Source organism: Megascapheus bottae, chromosome 7 (genome assembly GCF_031878675.1).
Source record: "Megascapheus bottae isolate mThoBot1 chromosome 7, mThoBot2.hap1, whole genome shotgun sequence".
In the NCBI taxonomy this organism is placed as follows: Eukaryota; Metazoa; Chordata; class Mammalia; order Rodentia; family Geomyidae; genus Megascapheus; species Megascapheus bottae.
The window spans coordinates 45,460,296-45,476,929 of NC_143515.1; the positions used below are offsets into that span (position 1 = coordinate 45,460,296).

Here is a 16,634-nt window from a genome sequence, read left to right on the forward strand (position 1 = left end):
ATTCTCCACATAATTATCTTAATTTTTAACTACATGAAAACAAAGAATAGTACAAATTAAGATATTTCTGAATATTAAGATCCTCATTGCAAGAATATTTAGAAACATGCCCTGGCTTGTGTTTAAGATACTGGATCATTTCCATCACCACTGCCAATAGAGGCATAATGATATTTAGTGATAAGTAGAAATCTACTCAACAAAGGGGAAAGATCTGGAAGAAGAAAAGCACACATACACACACTCACAGATGAGATTAAATAATTTATTACCATTGCTAAGATGAACACATATACTTAATACTCAATTTTAGGTGGAACTTTAAAAAAATAGCTTTAATACAGTATCAAAATTTACACAAGTATTTTCTCAAAAGACGTGGGTCCCTCCAATTAGCTTCTTCAGGCTCTGCTGCCCACATAAACACTTGTTTCAAATGTCTTCAGGTGGAGGAATGCAACAAGTTCAGGATGAAAGTTCCTCTGTGAGGGAGGGTGTAAAGATGGCGAGCAATTTTCTTTTTCACAGTAATAATATTTAAAAATATAACATCTTAAAAGAAAGCTAAAACTCTAACCCAATTGTGATACTGAAAGAGATAATTTTATAGTAAATGAATTCACAAAACTTTTCTGAAAATAGAGGGCTAGTTTTTTTTGTCACAGTTAAACCTTTTTCTTTTAAGTACTACAAAATTCCTTCACATTTCCCCACTAATGAACATTAATACATTGTAGTGAGTCCATGTAGAAACAACAACAAATATCATTTGCTGTGATTTGGAAGATACACCCCAAATGGGAATTGTTGCATCCATAATTTTATAACCTTAAACTATAGTAAAAAGGTAGCATTCTGTCAACAGGCCTCTTGCACATTCATACAAGAAATTATCATTGCATTTAGAGAAACACAAAATATCTATTGTAGCATTTCTGATACACACATTCTAATATTATATATCTCTACCAAAAATAATAAGAAAAAACTAAGCAAAGCTAGCACGCCTCTTTTTCAAATCTCAAGCAATCTGAACAAGAGCTTTTAGCCTCAATAATGAAGGGCATGCGTTAGTTTCATAAAATATTAGATAGCTAGCTGCAGTAGACACAGAAAGCTTTTCTCCCTATAAATGCAGTGCAATATCTTAAAGTTTACATGAATTTTATTAAACATATGGCATGTCTAAAAACTAAGTTGTAGAAATTGATAGCACAGCTTAAAACACTTAGAAAATTATATTTGCTTGTCAGTTGAAATTGATATACTGAGTATGATGGTTAACACGTCCCCAAGATGAGCCTTTATGAGCAATCATCAAGATTAACAGAAAACACCTATTTATTTTGTTCAGCTGAAATAAGTGATGCTCTAGTGAGCACTTCACAATGTCTCTCTACCCTTCTAGCTGGCAAAACAATTTATGTGGTATATTTAGCACCTTGGAAGTCAAAACAAAATCCTAGAAACCCAATATTCTCCCATATCCATATTAAGTATACAGGAACTAATATTTCCTTTACTGAAGTGTAAGAGGTATAAGGGAGATTTTCCCAATTCTCACCCTCAGGAAGCTGGACAAAGCCTCTTCCCATCCCCTTACAACATGGTAAATGTTCGCACATTCAGATGCCACGAGTCAAATCTACCAAAGCCAGTGAGGCTCTCTTGGACACCAACAGTCATGAAGGTTTCCCAATTGTGATCTTAAGTCTGGGGAGCGAAAACCATATTCCATGTTAGCTCTAATGAAAACATTACTACTAAAATGGTTATTTTCTTTTCAAATCTACACTGTTTGAAACTGCCTGTTGTGAACACTGAAGTTAGACACACAAAATATCAGCTTGATGGGGAGAGTTGTAGAGGGGAGATATGTGCAATGTACAATCATTTCATGAGTCCAGGTTGATGGAAGTACACTCTTTCTTCTTCTATGTTTTCTCTGGCAGTGATGATCTTATATCTGAACAAAGAGTGGTTTTCACATTGGTCCTTTGTACTGGTTGCCTGACAAATGTTGCCTAATTCCAGGACATGAACCTGCAGCATCTCCAAGTTTCCTCCACACAACCTTAAAAAGAGAAAGGAAAGGAAAAGAAATAAGTATCTTACATGTCTTCTTCCACAAAGAGAGCTGTGCATCTCAAGAAGAATCTATGAGAAGAGCAGAAATGGATGTAAAGACAAGAGACAGGACAGCCACACAAATGAGTTCAAACACACGGAAAACAGAAGGACTAGTCTCTGAAACAACAGACCCGCTCTGCAGATGGGAATGACTATACTGTGCTAGCAACAAGGCTCCAAATGCAAGAAGAGCTCATTTATTCTGGTTGCCCAAGTGGCCCTCGGCTTTCAGTGTACTCCAAGTACTTCCGCAGTCATTCCTGCCCTCAGAATTTGTCATTTTACTGTGAAGAACCCTTGATTAAGGACATCCTGATTCCTATGTCATACATCTATAACAATAGCTATAAAATATCTATTTCCTATAGGAAGATGAAAAGGCATCTTCTCTTAAGCATTCTAAGCTAGAAGTCAGGCCTATGAGTAAGTTTGCCTACACACTGCAGCAAAATAGGGATTGTAGTTGTTACCCAGGTCCTAGTTACTGGAAATGTCCTCAGATTTCCAGAAAACAACCTCACTATAGAGAAAAAAATAAGAGTGAATGTAGGAATTATTGAAATAAATATAATTACAACCTGGTGAAGTGGGTTAATTTACAATTTATTGAATTGGGGCCAGCTTTTTTTAGGGCTGTTAGCAAAAAAGATAAAGAGTTACAGGAAAGAATAAAGTTCACCAGTAATATCCTGGTATACTAACATTAACTGTGTGCATGGGCACACACACGAGATGGCCATAAACTTCCTACAGTGTTTTACTACAAGAATCATGTTAAATTTGTTAAATCCACAACAAAAAAAAATTACAGGATGAACTGTGAAAGGAACAAAAATCCAGTTTGTTTTCTGCTTATTCACAAAATGTGTTTTTTAGCGTGCTTTTAGTATTCAGTGAAAATACTGAGGGAAGCCCAGTAACGTACATAGTAACATGCAAAAATATAGGGTTCTGCTTATCTTCATTTATATGTTAATGAACTCTATTGGTGTCTGTGTCAGTAGACACCACTACATGGCAAATATGGCCTGCCGAACTCAATGGAAAATTGTAATTATGTTTCTTAATTATTGGGAAAAGAAAATACAGCAAGGGACAGCTCAAGCTATGCAGAAAGAAGATCTCATTTTGTAATGTATTCACTGTAGAGGTATAAACAATGAATCAAGAAGTGAAAAGAGGCTGTGAACTTCCCCTTTCTACTCAGAACATTTGGTTGTCTGGTTTGGAAGCATGAGGTAGACACAAAGACCTCACAAGGATCAGAAACATGAAGCGTTATGCCGGTCACAACCCCAAAGTGTAACTGGATTCTTAATTAGTCCACTGCGGGACAAAGTGGGCCTTTCTCCAGACATCATGACGTGGTGGAAAGAGACTCTTGTAGTAGGCAAGAATAAAATCAAGGAACTGAAAAGAGCTACCGAAAAAAAAAAAACCTTACTACAAAAATAACTATTTGTTTATCTTTTAGAAGAGAGGAACCAACCAACCATACACTTACTATCCAACTGATGAGGCCATGGCACCCTGTACAGATGACAACAATTTATCTCCAGAAAGATTACTGAAAACTGTGATAAAACCTATTTGCTTAAATCCCCCCTGAGTCTTCTGAAAGCTATAGTCTCCTAACAGTGAGAAAACTTTATAATTCTATGGTATTATTATAAATTCATGCAGATCCTTCTATGGAAGCCAAGTCTTTGAAATATTCATTAGTTTCCAGGATGTTATTATTTATGAAATTGCCTTGTAATATTTTTTAATTCCCCAACATTTCCTATGTGGGTGAATTTTCTTCTTCACCATATCTGGTGGTACTGATGCTGAACTCAGAGCCTTGTATTTTCTTAAGCAGCTACTCTAGCACTTGAACAAAACTCAGCCGTGTTTCAGTGCACCTTGACCTTCCTATACCAGATTCTTATCTAGCTTGGAAAATAGGAATACACAGCCATAGCAATTTTATCATTGGTTGAGATGGAGATGTATATAAACTTTTATCCCCTAGCTGCCCTTGAATCGCCTTCCCTTCTTCCTCTCTCATGTATAACTAGGATTACAGGCATAAGCAAGAAATGCCCAACTACCATGGGTATTTGGCAGTCCTGTAATTTTTTCAATGACAGTACAAATATTTCATTTTTATTTTTACAAATATTATTTTAAATCCATACTTTTCTTCTTTCTTCATTTTTAAATTGTTTCCAAATATGAGTGCTTAAGAACAATTAACAGGGTTTCTTCCTCTGTGCATATTCTAGGGCTTAAAGACAATGTGGCCAGTCAGAAGAGACACTCCAGAGAATTGTAAAAGTATAAAAGAAGGCAGGTTAGCTTTATAAAAAATATCTATGTAGGGAAGAACAACACCCACACCACATGTTGCTCAAACAAGCAAGCGAGCAAACAAACCAAGCAAAATAAACTTACAACTAATAACGACCCAGTGCTGTGACATGTTTCTTCTGAGACTAAAGAAATGGAATTTCTATTATCCAGAAATCTTTCATAAGGAAGAAATAGGAGGAGGAGAAAGTAAGTGCAGGGAACAATTCTGGCATTTCTTTACAATGTAGGCATTGAGGACAAAAGGGATGGTTTTATCTATCAGATATATTTGGTTTTCATTCTCTAGAAAGGAAAATTGAAGTTTCCAGATTTAACATTCTAGGGAAAGTGGCAGGACCTGCTCCTCAAAGGCGACCTTGATCTACTCCCAACTTCACTGCTCATTCGAAAATAGCTGTTGCCAATAACTACTGGATCTTAGTTTTTTCCTTTAAAAACAAAATGTGAGTGCTGGCCTCTTACCTAGGGTTTCATCTCCGAATCACCTGTGAATGGACATTGAGCCAGTAGTTCTACACACTCCTCATTGGAGACCACTAGACTCATATAGTTCCTATTACCTGAACTTGACTTCTCAGTCCACTGCAATGGGGTGAGAAGCAGTCCTCCCTAAGTGACAAATGGATCTAAGGGAAATGTTCAAATTAAAAGTCTTAAGCCCAAGTTGAAAATCTACAGGAGGTGGAGTGGTAAATTATGACATCTAGATCTAGTGATCATTTCAAAACAGACAACATATATGCAGGAAAGCAAAATAACTAGGCAAACATTACAAAAGACAAAGCAGTTACAACACAAGCAAGTAGGAGGCTAAGATTCTCGCCCCAGCCACATACAAAATGCCCACAGGACGGATTATGTAACAAGCATCTACGCAAGGTAAAGAAGCATCTGAGAATACCAGGCCTTAATAGACCTAGAATTAAAGAACTCCGTGTGTGTGTGTGTGTGTGTGTGTGTGTGTGTGTGTGTGTGTGTCTGTGTGTGTGTGTCTGTGTGTGTCTGTGTGTGTCTGTGTTGTACTGTTACCAGAGCTAGAACTCAAGGCACAGACGCTGTCTCTGTGCTTTTTGTGTTCAAGGCTAGCCCTTTACCACTTGAACCATAGCTGTACCTTCAGCTTTTTTAGTAGTTAACTGGAGATAAGAGTCACAGATTTTTCTTTCTGTGACTCAGCTACTCAGACTACTGAGTAGCTAGACTTAGAGGCATGAGCCACTAGTGCCTAGAGATATATCTAAGCGAATTTGCTAAACTAACGAAGAATAGAATATATGAAGAAAAGCATAATACAAATGTATAATCATGCTTAATCACAACTAAGTCACAATTTTTAAATCATTTGTGGCATTTAAGAAAATGTTTCCTCTATAATATTTCATTTAGTTCTTTGAAAATTACAAATTGTATTCTTTATCAAATATTATAGCATGTGTACATTATTTATAAATTAAACTTTAGTCAGTGATTAGTAAGAAATTCCAGATACTAGCAATTACACTGGATAAATATAAAGAAATAACCTCAGTTCCGTACTGGTCCTCTCTGACCTCATGGATAGATTTGTATTTTGCTCTCTAATGCTCATCTCTGTCTCACCTCACTGTTTTCTAAGCTTGTGTCAACTATTGAAAAGTGCACAATGCTTTGGATGACATGAGGCACATATACGTATGAAGAGCTAAGCAAATATTACCTAGCAGAGTAGTGATATTTTTCTCAGAATAGATAAAAGTATGTCTGAAGAGGTCATTGGCTTTTAGTGGTCTTTTAAAAAAATCTTAAGAGTAAGAAATAGAAACCCATTTTTAAATAAAATTTAGTAACTGATGTTTGGAACAATAAATTTAGTATTTAGAAATATTCATAGATCATTTTGAACACAGAATTGGATAATTATTTTTATGTAGTTTTTATTTGCAGCAGGCTGGGGATCAAACCCAGGGTTTTGAATGTGCTGAGTAAATATTCCACTGCAAAGCCCTCTGATCTCAGTATTTTGTAATGTGATTGTTGTGTTAATAAACTTTCAATAAAAGGTAACAAAGGTTTAAAAAAGGTACTTATTACATTTTTTCATATAAAACTGTAAAGGCATTTGGTCAATACTTATAAATTAATGCATCAATAAAGCAATAACTAGGCTATGATGAGGCTTCCAACACAAAATACACAGTAAAGCACATCCAACTTACATTGCACATTTCTCTGACTATAGCTTTTTCTGTCTCACTAAGGTCATGTTCATACTCTTTACCCTGTGGACGATCTATAGTTTCCTGAACATCCAAGACCTGGATTTGTTGAAAAAGAAGAGCAAATTTCACATGGAGAAAAATGTGTTAGTTATGACAAAACCATCACGGAGCTCCATTTGTCACACCTTTTAGTTTCATCCATGTCTGTATATCAGAGTGGATTAGTATATGGCAAAATCATTTCAAAATAGTTGATTGTCCTGCAATGAATTCAATCTGATTTTCAGAAATGGCCATTCAAAGCAATCCTTTGTATCACTAATAGTCCATTGAACATGTTAATGTCTAAAATAGATGCATTTATTGTTGTCATTCAGATAATCTAAAAGTATCAACCATTTTGCAATGGTTGATAAAGCTTGGGCCCCTGCAATAGTGAAGCATAAGATTAATTATGTACCTAACAGTCCAAATGATATATAGACATGGCCTACAGATAAGGTGACTGAGAATGAACATCCACATAATCACTGACCTCACAATTCCTGACTGGACACGCTCCCCATGCCTGAGAGAGGAATGTGGAAATAGCTCTTTGACAGAAACAAAGAGAGCACTGGCTTTTTTTTCCCAGTGGAAATATTTAAGCAACATTACAAATATTTTTTTCACTAGAGCAAAAATATGTAGGGGATGAAATGCTTTTAATAATCTATGTTTGTGCTTCTCTAAATGGGTTGAAATGATAATGCTTTAAAATGTCTAATGTCTTCATGGTGATACTTTCTATGAAATTCTGGCTTTGAAATTGCTTTTGGCATGTTTTTCTATAGGCTTATAAATGGAAGCAGTACAGTAGTGTAAGACACTAGTGCTTTACCCACCAGCTTTTAGAATGTACACTGTGCAGGGAAACTACTACCCCATTGTCAGTACCAATGGCCACAACTAAAAGTGTCCTCTAAAAATTTGTATCAGTGAACATTTGGGACCTTCGTGTCAAGAAGACATGAAAATAATAAGGTTCTAAGCATCATAAATACTAAAAGTACCATAGATACTAAGACTAACTAGATGTCAGTCCTGAAATAACTAAGATATTTCCTTAGCTATATTCTTATTCATTCAAACATCCTACCTATACTTAGTATATAGTTCCCAATCATTTCTTAAATGTTTTGCTAGTCACTGCATATTAATTCCATATTCATTATTTACTTAGGAGAAATAACTGACTGTGTTCAGTGAATATTCATAGAAAATTTAAAGAGCCTCTTGAACCAGCTCACTTGCCTACAAATTCAATTTGTAATAAACCTCAGAGAAGTGTACTTCAAATCAGTTAATTTCTACTAAATGAAGTGAAGCTCTAATTAATAAAATCACGAGTTTTAAAGCCAGAGAAATATGATGTTATTACAAATGGGCTAATTTCTCACACTAATTTACAATACTTCCACAAACCATGAGCACAGAGTTCACTAAGCCTGGAGTTTTCTGTGAAAGTCCTTGGAAGAAAGACGCTAAGACTTTTTCTAAAATATATCAATTAGAATTAGATAGATGACCTTTAAATACAATGTTTTGTTTTTTTGTGGTCCTTTGTTGAGTTCACAACATTCACCCACAGTGTGTTTGCACATACTTATGTCTTCATGACACAGTTAAGCCATGGTTGCAAATACGTTTTATATTCAAGGGTTTCTAGTTATCCAATAAAGATGCTTCAGTTGCTCAGTCTCATCCATCTGCAGACCAAGGACACGTAGGTATTATCATAATATTTTCCTCTAGAGATAAAACTGTACATGGGAATTAAAGAATGAATTTAGAGAAAATTGGGGAACTTTTCCTTGTTCTCATGTCCTCTGTGACCACACTAACAGCTGCGCTGAAAAATCAGGGGCAGATTACAAAGTGACCTACTGTGCTCATCGGATCCAAACACTTGAAGAAGGCAACAAGCAGGCAGAAATGGCTTTCAAATGGTGTGAATAGTACAGCAATGAGCGTCTTTTGGGTTTCATGCAGAAACTAAAATGCTACAAAATCTAAACTAATCTCTGGTTCATTTTCCCCATTCTAAAGTGCTTTCAAGAGCGCCTGTGCATGATTTGTAGTACAGTGTGTCCACATGCCGCTGCAGAGAGCAACATGTTCACCTGTGGAAGAGCCCAAGCCCACCAACAGCTGGGGACTGCCCCTAACGACTGTGCCTCCCCACAGCTGCTCCCACGCACTCCCTTGGTGAAGCATTCTCACTAAAACTCCTACCTTCCCTCATCGGCATTCAGTGTTTGGTGTGGAAGCACAAACTCACTAAAGCAAAATATACCAAGAACTACTCATCACCAACAGAAGAGAAGAGCTTTTGAAGTTCTCATCTAAGATTTTGTTATATGCATGCTGCAAAAACTGTGGTCACTAAAAAATAAAATAAAAAGCATCTTCGGTCTCATGACCAGGCAGAAACTGAAACAGCTTTTACAAAAGGTGTGAAACTTATGCGGCATAGAGTTATTCTATCTACATTACAGTTGAGAAAGTTTTGATCAAACATATCAGAATTAAAGATGCGTTTGAAGGAGGAAGTTTTATACATTGGAATCATCTCAGATTTAAGATGATTTTCCTGGCTTCTATCAGCTGTAAGTTAATTATCACAGGTAAAATGTATTTTATACTTATTTTAGTTATATTTGTTTATCATTAATTGAATTTTATTAATTTAAAAATAAAAATAATGCTCAAAATTTTGTGAAGTCAAAGTAAAACTTAAATTAGCTTTACTTATGACTATAGTAGAAGAGCATAATAGGTTTCTTTGAACACCTTTGACAAGATGCAAAATTTCAATAAAGAAAGAAAAATATGGTCATCTTCCTTATTTTGTCACTCTACACTGCAGGGCATCTATACTAAGATACTACACATGTGAAACCTGTAACAATATTTTGCACACATGGATATACATGCACATTGGACTCTAGCTTCAATGCAGAGAGATATGAATCACATTACTCAAAATAAAATGATAAAGGTGTAGAGGTTCAACTGTAAGTATTCAAGCCCATTGTCAGTTCAAAGAAATTTAAAAATCACACTTAAAAAATAAGAATAAAAAGATACATCACAAAGATTCCAAAACATAAAGTATCTATGGTTCAAGCAAGACTGTGAGACTACCAGACCACAGCAAACAAGCCACGACACAACTGAAGTTCTGGAGAAATGGTGCATACAGTTGGTTACCTTAAGAGAATGTACCACAGGTTCAGGCTGCTGAGCAGGTGTGGTATGTCCACTGAAGCTAGCTGGAGAGTTGGATGAACTGTTACTCCCTTCTGCCCCTGAGGACAACCTAAAAGAACCCTTAGTAGAAAATCAACAACTTTGTTATTAAAACAAAAGTCGTTTATAACTACATAGATGTTATTCAATATTCAGTTGCACTGCCAGATTAGAATTAGCCATCTGATTATTTTTTATTCTCTATTATTCTAAGACACCATCACCTTGTTCTGTGGAATACATTTACTGTTCAACCAGCAAGAAATCTAAGAGCCATCACTATACATATCTTTATGTCGTCCCCAATTTGCCGAAGAGAGCAATGTTTCCCAAGAAATGGCCATTAACAACATTTCAAGAATGAGTTTTGAAATTTAAAGATACTAGAGAACAGGGAATTCATAAGTTTTTCCACAGCCAAGTTAAACATGCTCACTCAGCAGGTCAGATGTCATATTCCATATGTCTTAGGAAATGCAAACACAGCACATTTTGCATTTGTCTCTTATAATTCCCCTCTCTGCAGAAAAGATCTATAGTAAAACATTTTTAAAAAGAGGTATCCAATTCAATATTTTCCTAAAGAAGTAATTCTCTTATTTTCTAACCTTTTTTAAAAAATGAAAATCAATATTTTTACAAATTATACATTTTTAAGATAGTGGTCCTTCAATGCTATTGGTGAGAAATCAGAACTTAGGAGTGATGAATTAGACCTCTGTTAGTCACACCCATCTGTACTAGGAGAGCTCCCTCAGGGCTCTGTCCTGTATCTAATGATAGATTGCACACTGATGGATCAGTGAAGAAAAAAAAAAAGCAAGAGCAATAAGTATCTACTTTCCTTCAAAAGTAGAAAGGACTGGGGAAATGTCTAAGCCTGCTTTCCCTTTTGGAATTGTTAATATTAATCACTGCTCCTATCAATCACATTCCCTGAATTTCCTAAATACCCTACTGAAAGTGTATCATCTATGAATGAATAAATATAGAAACTTCAGAGGGACATTCAACTGCAACATCTCCATCGGGGCATTCAGGGTGTACGGGTTAGAGACTGTGCACACAATGATTATAGGGTGTGGGATGTCTGTGCCATGTACATAGACATTAATAACTACCATTCGTCTTAATAATGATCAGTACTTATGCAATTTGGAATATTCTTTTCCCTTCCCTTATTGCTGTCAATCCTTCCTGAGTTCTTGGAAGCTCCTTTCTTGACAAGTCTACTAAGGTCATGTTCTTTTCCTTGCTCAGAACTGTGCAAACAAATCAAGTCCACGCCCAACCTCACCAAACAGCAGCAAGAGGAAGTGCTGGTACATGACACAGAGATGACTTCTTAAAGCCTTTGTCCTCTACAGCTAAGCCTCAGTTAAGAGCAAGGGTTGAAATAGGTCCCTCATTGATGAAGTCCCATTCCCTTCTGGAGTGTGAAATTATAAACATTGTTTTCCTATATTTACAACTCAGATCAAACTGGACAAAAAAAATCTTTGACTCAAAATAACAGAAGGGAAATTATTTGAAGGGGCACTCCGTCCCTGCCCTCAAATTTTGTACAGTGTTTTCCTCTGTCAAGATTAAATGGTTCCCACGCAATTGGGTTACAGAGAGCTCTTCTCTGAGTAACACCAGTCCCTAGCTGTTCTCCTCTATGGACCGCCCCTGGAAGCTATTTTGAACACACTGCTGAGGTTATAGAGAATTCACATGTCTGCCATTTGGGAAGCAGCTCTGCAGTCCCCTTTCTCTTCTGACTCGTAGTAGAATTTGGCAGGCATTAAACCTTGCCATTCAGGGCTAGTCTCCTACCAAGTCTTCCTTTCAAGCATTTTATGCCAGCTTGGGTATTCAATGACATTACCACATTTGTCCAAAAGGTACTTATATCCATACTAGCACAATGTGCTTAGGCAAGACAGTTCTTTCAGGGTATTTTGGTTTGAGATACGCAGTAAAATCAGTGTTAAGAGCATCCTGTATCAGGTCATCTGGGTAGGCCATTAAGCATGATTTAAACCTACATAAAGTTCTATTCTGATCACATTTATTCAGATACAAAACAAATACTCTTTTATTAAAGCAGTTTCCTTTCAAATGTGCATGATGGAGGATTATAATTGGATCTTTCCTGGAGTATTCAGTGGGGAAAAGATGTATCTTTTCAAGATTAAATTTCTACTTCAAATTAGCCTTAAGAAACATGGGCTAGTGATCAAGGTTCATATTTAATGTTTTTCTTTTTGTCTTTTTCTATCCAAAGGTAATCAAATGCCTGGTAAAGTTTAGCAACAGGAGGTGCAGAATGTTTTATAATTATAAGAACATAATCTAGAACCTGATTTTATCTCATTTAGTACTATAACATAGAAGGTTAGCTTTCTTTATGCTTGGTTGAATAAGACAAATATTTTGAGAATTTTCTAGGTTTGGTTGCCATGTACTCTCAATCGACCAATATATTTTCAAAAATTGTTTTTTTCTTAGTGCTACTAAGGGGAATGCCAAGATACTAAATGATGGTAAGTAGTCTCTTGGAGCTTATTTAAATAAGATTAAGGCATTTTATTTAAATGGTACTTGGTACAAGGAATGTAAATGGTGGTTCCCAGCTCCAGTTGCTTTGAAGCTATTGGTAAATGCAGAGTGCTAATATTTGAGTATGCACTGCCTCAGTCAACAATCAATCAGAAAGTACAGGAACACTTTTCTGGACTGGCCTAGAAAACTAACATCGCAGGATGATAGCTCATTTTCATAGCCAGTGGCCTTTCATATCCTGTTCATTAAAGGGCCAAGATTCTTTTGTACTCCTCTCCTGTTTGGGATGATTCAACTTAGGGAAAAAGCAACACTGAAGACCACTGGTTAGGAATTACAGGGCTTATTCCCATCCTCCCTCCCCAGTTTTAGACATGTGCTTACTTCCACGTGTGCAGATGTATGCTCTACCCCCAAGTGTAACTTTTCTGGTTATGCACAAGCAAATGCAGGCAGCTGACTTGTCTTCACTCACCGGGAGAGTGGGCAGGCAGCGTCCTACTCCTCGGCACCCTTGCCACCATTGCAAGACCCGCCGGGCTCTGGGCCCCCAGCCTTTCTCCACATTTGAGCTGTTTCTAGTTGGAGGTTGCCTTCTATTCTGGGTGGCCTTATATTTGGAACAATATGGTACAATCACTCAGAAAAGTACTCTTTCCCATGACTCAAGAAAGCAGATAGAATGAGACGCTTAATGAGATGAACCACAATGACCACAATGGCAAGCTATAAACAAGCACCCCTTCGCTAGGCAAAAATAAATAAATAAATAAATACATACATACATACATACATACATACATACATACATCACACATACATACATGAATGCATACATGCATACATAAATAAGTACATAAATAAATCTAACAACCAAATGAATCCCTGTATGTTAGTACTAATACCTCCCTTAACTGTTTCACAAAAATGCAATTACACTCTACAGCTATCAAAAAGGTAGATGACAAGAGGTAGAAGTATAGAAAAATCTAGAAACTACTTAAATAACTTTAGTTTGTGGAGTTTACCTACAAGAAACATGATTATCATATGTCTTCCAGGTAAGTTGTGCAACTTCCGAACTTAACAGAAATTGTTTAAAATGCATTTGGAAATATTACACTCTTTTGTAAAGTATTACAGATTATATATATATATATACACAAATACATGGAATCTAGTAGTCATCTATAAAATCTATATAAGGACTAAACATATATATATATATTCAATAGTACTCAGAAAAAGTTGACACCATCCAATTTTCATCAACATTCCTGCATAAAGAAGAGCATAGTAAGCTAAGAGGACATGATTACATTAAAGTAACTGCATAGGATATTCACATAATTAAAAAGTTTTCTACTAGTCAATTCATTCCAAATTTTTATACTTATTGGAACCAAAGGTCACTAGAGTCATAATAAACATGTCAACATAAGAATATTAATTTGAACATAGCGCTTTGGGCCATTGTTTTATATATAACTGCCTATGCCATTTCCATCATCAAAATAATTATATATAAATGTTTATAATATAGTTGACGGCCTCAACTTTACTACCTACCCCAATCTATATAGTTCTCAATGACCATTACGTAATAATACAAATTTTGAAACTGCTTTCACTACTAAGAACATCTGTCATCTGTATTTGGCTATTTCCATGGTTTAGACGTGTTAGATTTTATGTCTTTCACTTTCATAAACCAAACAACATTATATGAGTTACTGCTTTTATCCTTTCATACTCATGACACTGAGGTGTGTCTGTTTTTTAGAGTCTACATAAAGAATGTACAATATATTTTCTTTTTGGGGGGGAATAAAAGTTTATTCCTGGAGGAGTTAAATTTATCATTTAAATTGGTTATGATATTGTGAACTTCAACTGATAAGACTTTCATGCTAGTGAGAAATGACTTTGTATGTTAAAATATTCATTTCCTGTATTCTTTATATCTGAAATTACAATATGGCATGCACAACAATAATTTAAAAGCACTTAATGTAAAATTATTATAAGAAAAACAACTATCAGATCAGGAGCTTAAAATTCTGTAATAACAGCGAATCTAGAGGGAACTTAGTATATTCAGCAGATTATAGTTTAAAGACAATGGAAAGATTATATTTAAATAGTAAAAAAAGGTCCAACATGTATATATTTTATGAAAACTCAAAGATTTGTTTTATTTTCAACTTATGTGATCTTTATTAGATTCACTTCTTGTATCATCTCTTCTTTTGAACTTAAGTTTTTATGTAAAAGTTAGCATTTCCATGGAAACACTCACCCCAGCTAGAGCTAAAAGAGCCTGGTGTGGGCAGTAAGTGGACTCCTACTTAATGGTGGAACCAGAGAGGCAGTGATATCAAAGAGAATCCATCACTATTAAGAAAAGCTTCTGTGCTGTCTAGGTGCCAATACTTGGAGCTTGGGCGACCGTCAGTGGCAGAGCACTCACCTAACATGAGGCTCTGTGTTCTATCGCGAGCACAACCAGAAAAAAGACAGCCACCACTTTAGGTGAATGATCTTCCAGGACAAGAAGAAAGTACCTGGTGGAAAATGTCCTGAACCTCTTCTGAACAATAAACTAGCCTCTTTAGAGTCACATTTGCTTTCATTCAGATGTCTCACCTGTCCTTGGGTAAAGTCATGGTGCTATTAAGTTAGAGCCCCAAATGAGTGTCAGCAACATGCCTAAAACCTTGAAACTTACAGGAAAGAGTAGGAAACAGACTAGAAAATAAAGTATCCATATCTGCAGGAACTGCAGAAGAGAGCTTCGATGACCAAGAAGCTAAAGAGACATATTTTCAGAAGAAATAGAAATGGCAAATAAAGACATAAAGTAATGCTCAACATCCCTTTCCATAAAGGAAATACAAATCTTCATATTAAGGGTCTACTCACTCAAAGTCAAAGTAGTCATCATCAAAAATAGGAACAATGACAAATTCCATTGAGAATAAAGGGAGAAAAGAAACTTCGCACACTCCTGGTGGAATGTAAATTAGTACAACCACTAAGCACATCAGTTTGGAGGTTCTTCATAAAACTAAAAATATGATCCAGCATCTTCGCTTCCATCACCACTGCAGCACTATTCCTAATGATCAAGTTACAGACAAAGGCTCGATGCCCTATGACTAACAAATATAGTAAGTGAATCAATAAAATGTGATATTCTCTCAACCAGTACACATCATCTCAACCAATACAAACAATGGAAGAATAATATTATCTCATTTGCAGGGAAATGGATAGCCTAGTCACAGCGAGTAAAACCGACTAACATATGGTATGTAAAAGAGTTAAGATTCCACGTTCTAGTTTCTTTAAACGATTAAGAATTACTTTAATGAAATGGATTCCAGGAAGCTAAAACATGTCTTGACTAGGGAGATGTCAAAGTTAGAAGGAGGAGCCAAGACAAATGCAAAGAGGAATGGTGAGTAAAAATAGCTATAATACTTAAGGTCAATGTGAAAATGGGTCTAGGATACTTGATGAAATAGGGACATGACATGAAGATGACAGAGGAATAAAACTCCCATACATCGCCTTTTCAAGAATGTACAATATATTTTCACTTTCACAGGCTGAATGGTAAGTATAATGTCTGTACATTTAAGCCTTTAAGAGGCTCTTCCTATATAAAATATATGACTTACTTATCTCCAAAGAAGGATAAATACACAAGAAACAAATTTTTGTGGAGGAATAAAGTATTTGATCATCTGTTTTACAAGCTACTTGTGTAGAACTGGTATTATTGATTTTCTATTCATGTCACCAATGCTTTATTTTTAAATCTAGGTACAGACCAACCATCATCTTTGACCTTCAAAATATACTATATCTGAACAGAATTTATATACTCGCTAGCTCAACAATCATCCATCATGGTATTTGCTGGACACAACTTCATAAAATATAAGAAGCCTTCAGTAACTCAGCTGCTGGGAGTTGTTTCTGGCCAACACTGGTGCTCAAAATGAGAAAATACAATTTAATCAAATCAGAGAACTATGCAAATTATTTTTCTGTTTTCTGAGTAGGGTCTTTTTTTTGCTTAGTTTTATTTTCTACAACTTTCAAAAA

The 16,634-nt window shown here is 35.8% G+C and overlaps 1 protein-coding gene across 6 annotated transcripts in view; it reads right to left on the reverse strand.

Moving 5' to 3' along the window:
• Positions 1 to 251: 251 nt before the first annotated feature.
• The window catches only part of Ccdc85a (coiled-coil domain containing 85A), a 179,762-nt gene continuing 163,379 nt past the window's right edge, over positions 252 to 16,634 (reverse strand). For 2 of the 6 annotated variants that reach the window (XM_090336889.1, XM_090336888.1), the window contains one exon: positions 252 to 2,074. In XM_090336889.1, coding sequence (XP_090193015.1) covers positions 2,025 to 2,074 — 50 coding nt within the window. In that variant the 3' untranslated portion in view covers positions 252 to 2,024. Of the gene's footprint in view, positions 2,075 to 6,680; positions 6,780 to 9,935; positions 10,056 to 12,996; positions 13,132 to 16,634 lie in introns of all 6 variants that reach the window. The other 4 variants (XM_090336884.1, XM_090336886.1, XM_090336885.1 and 1 more) reach the window with 4 other exon arrangements.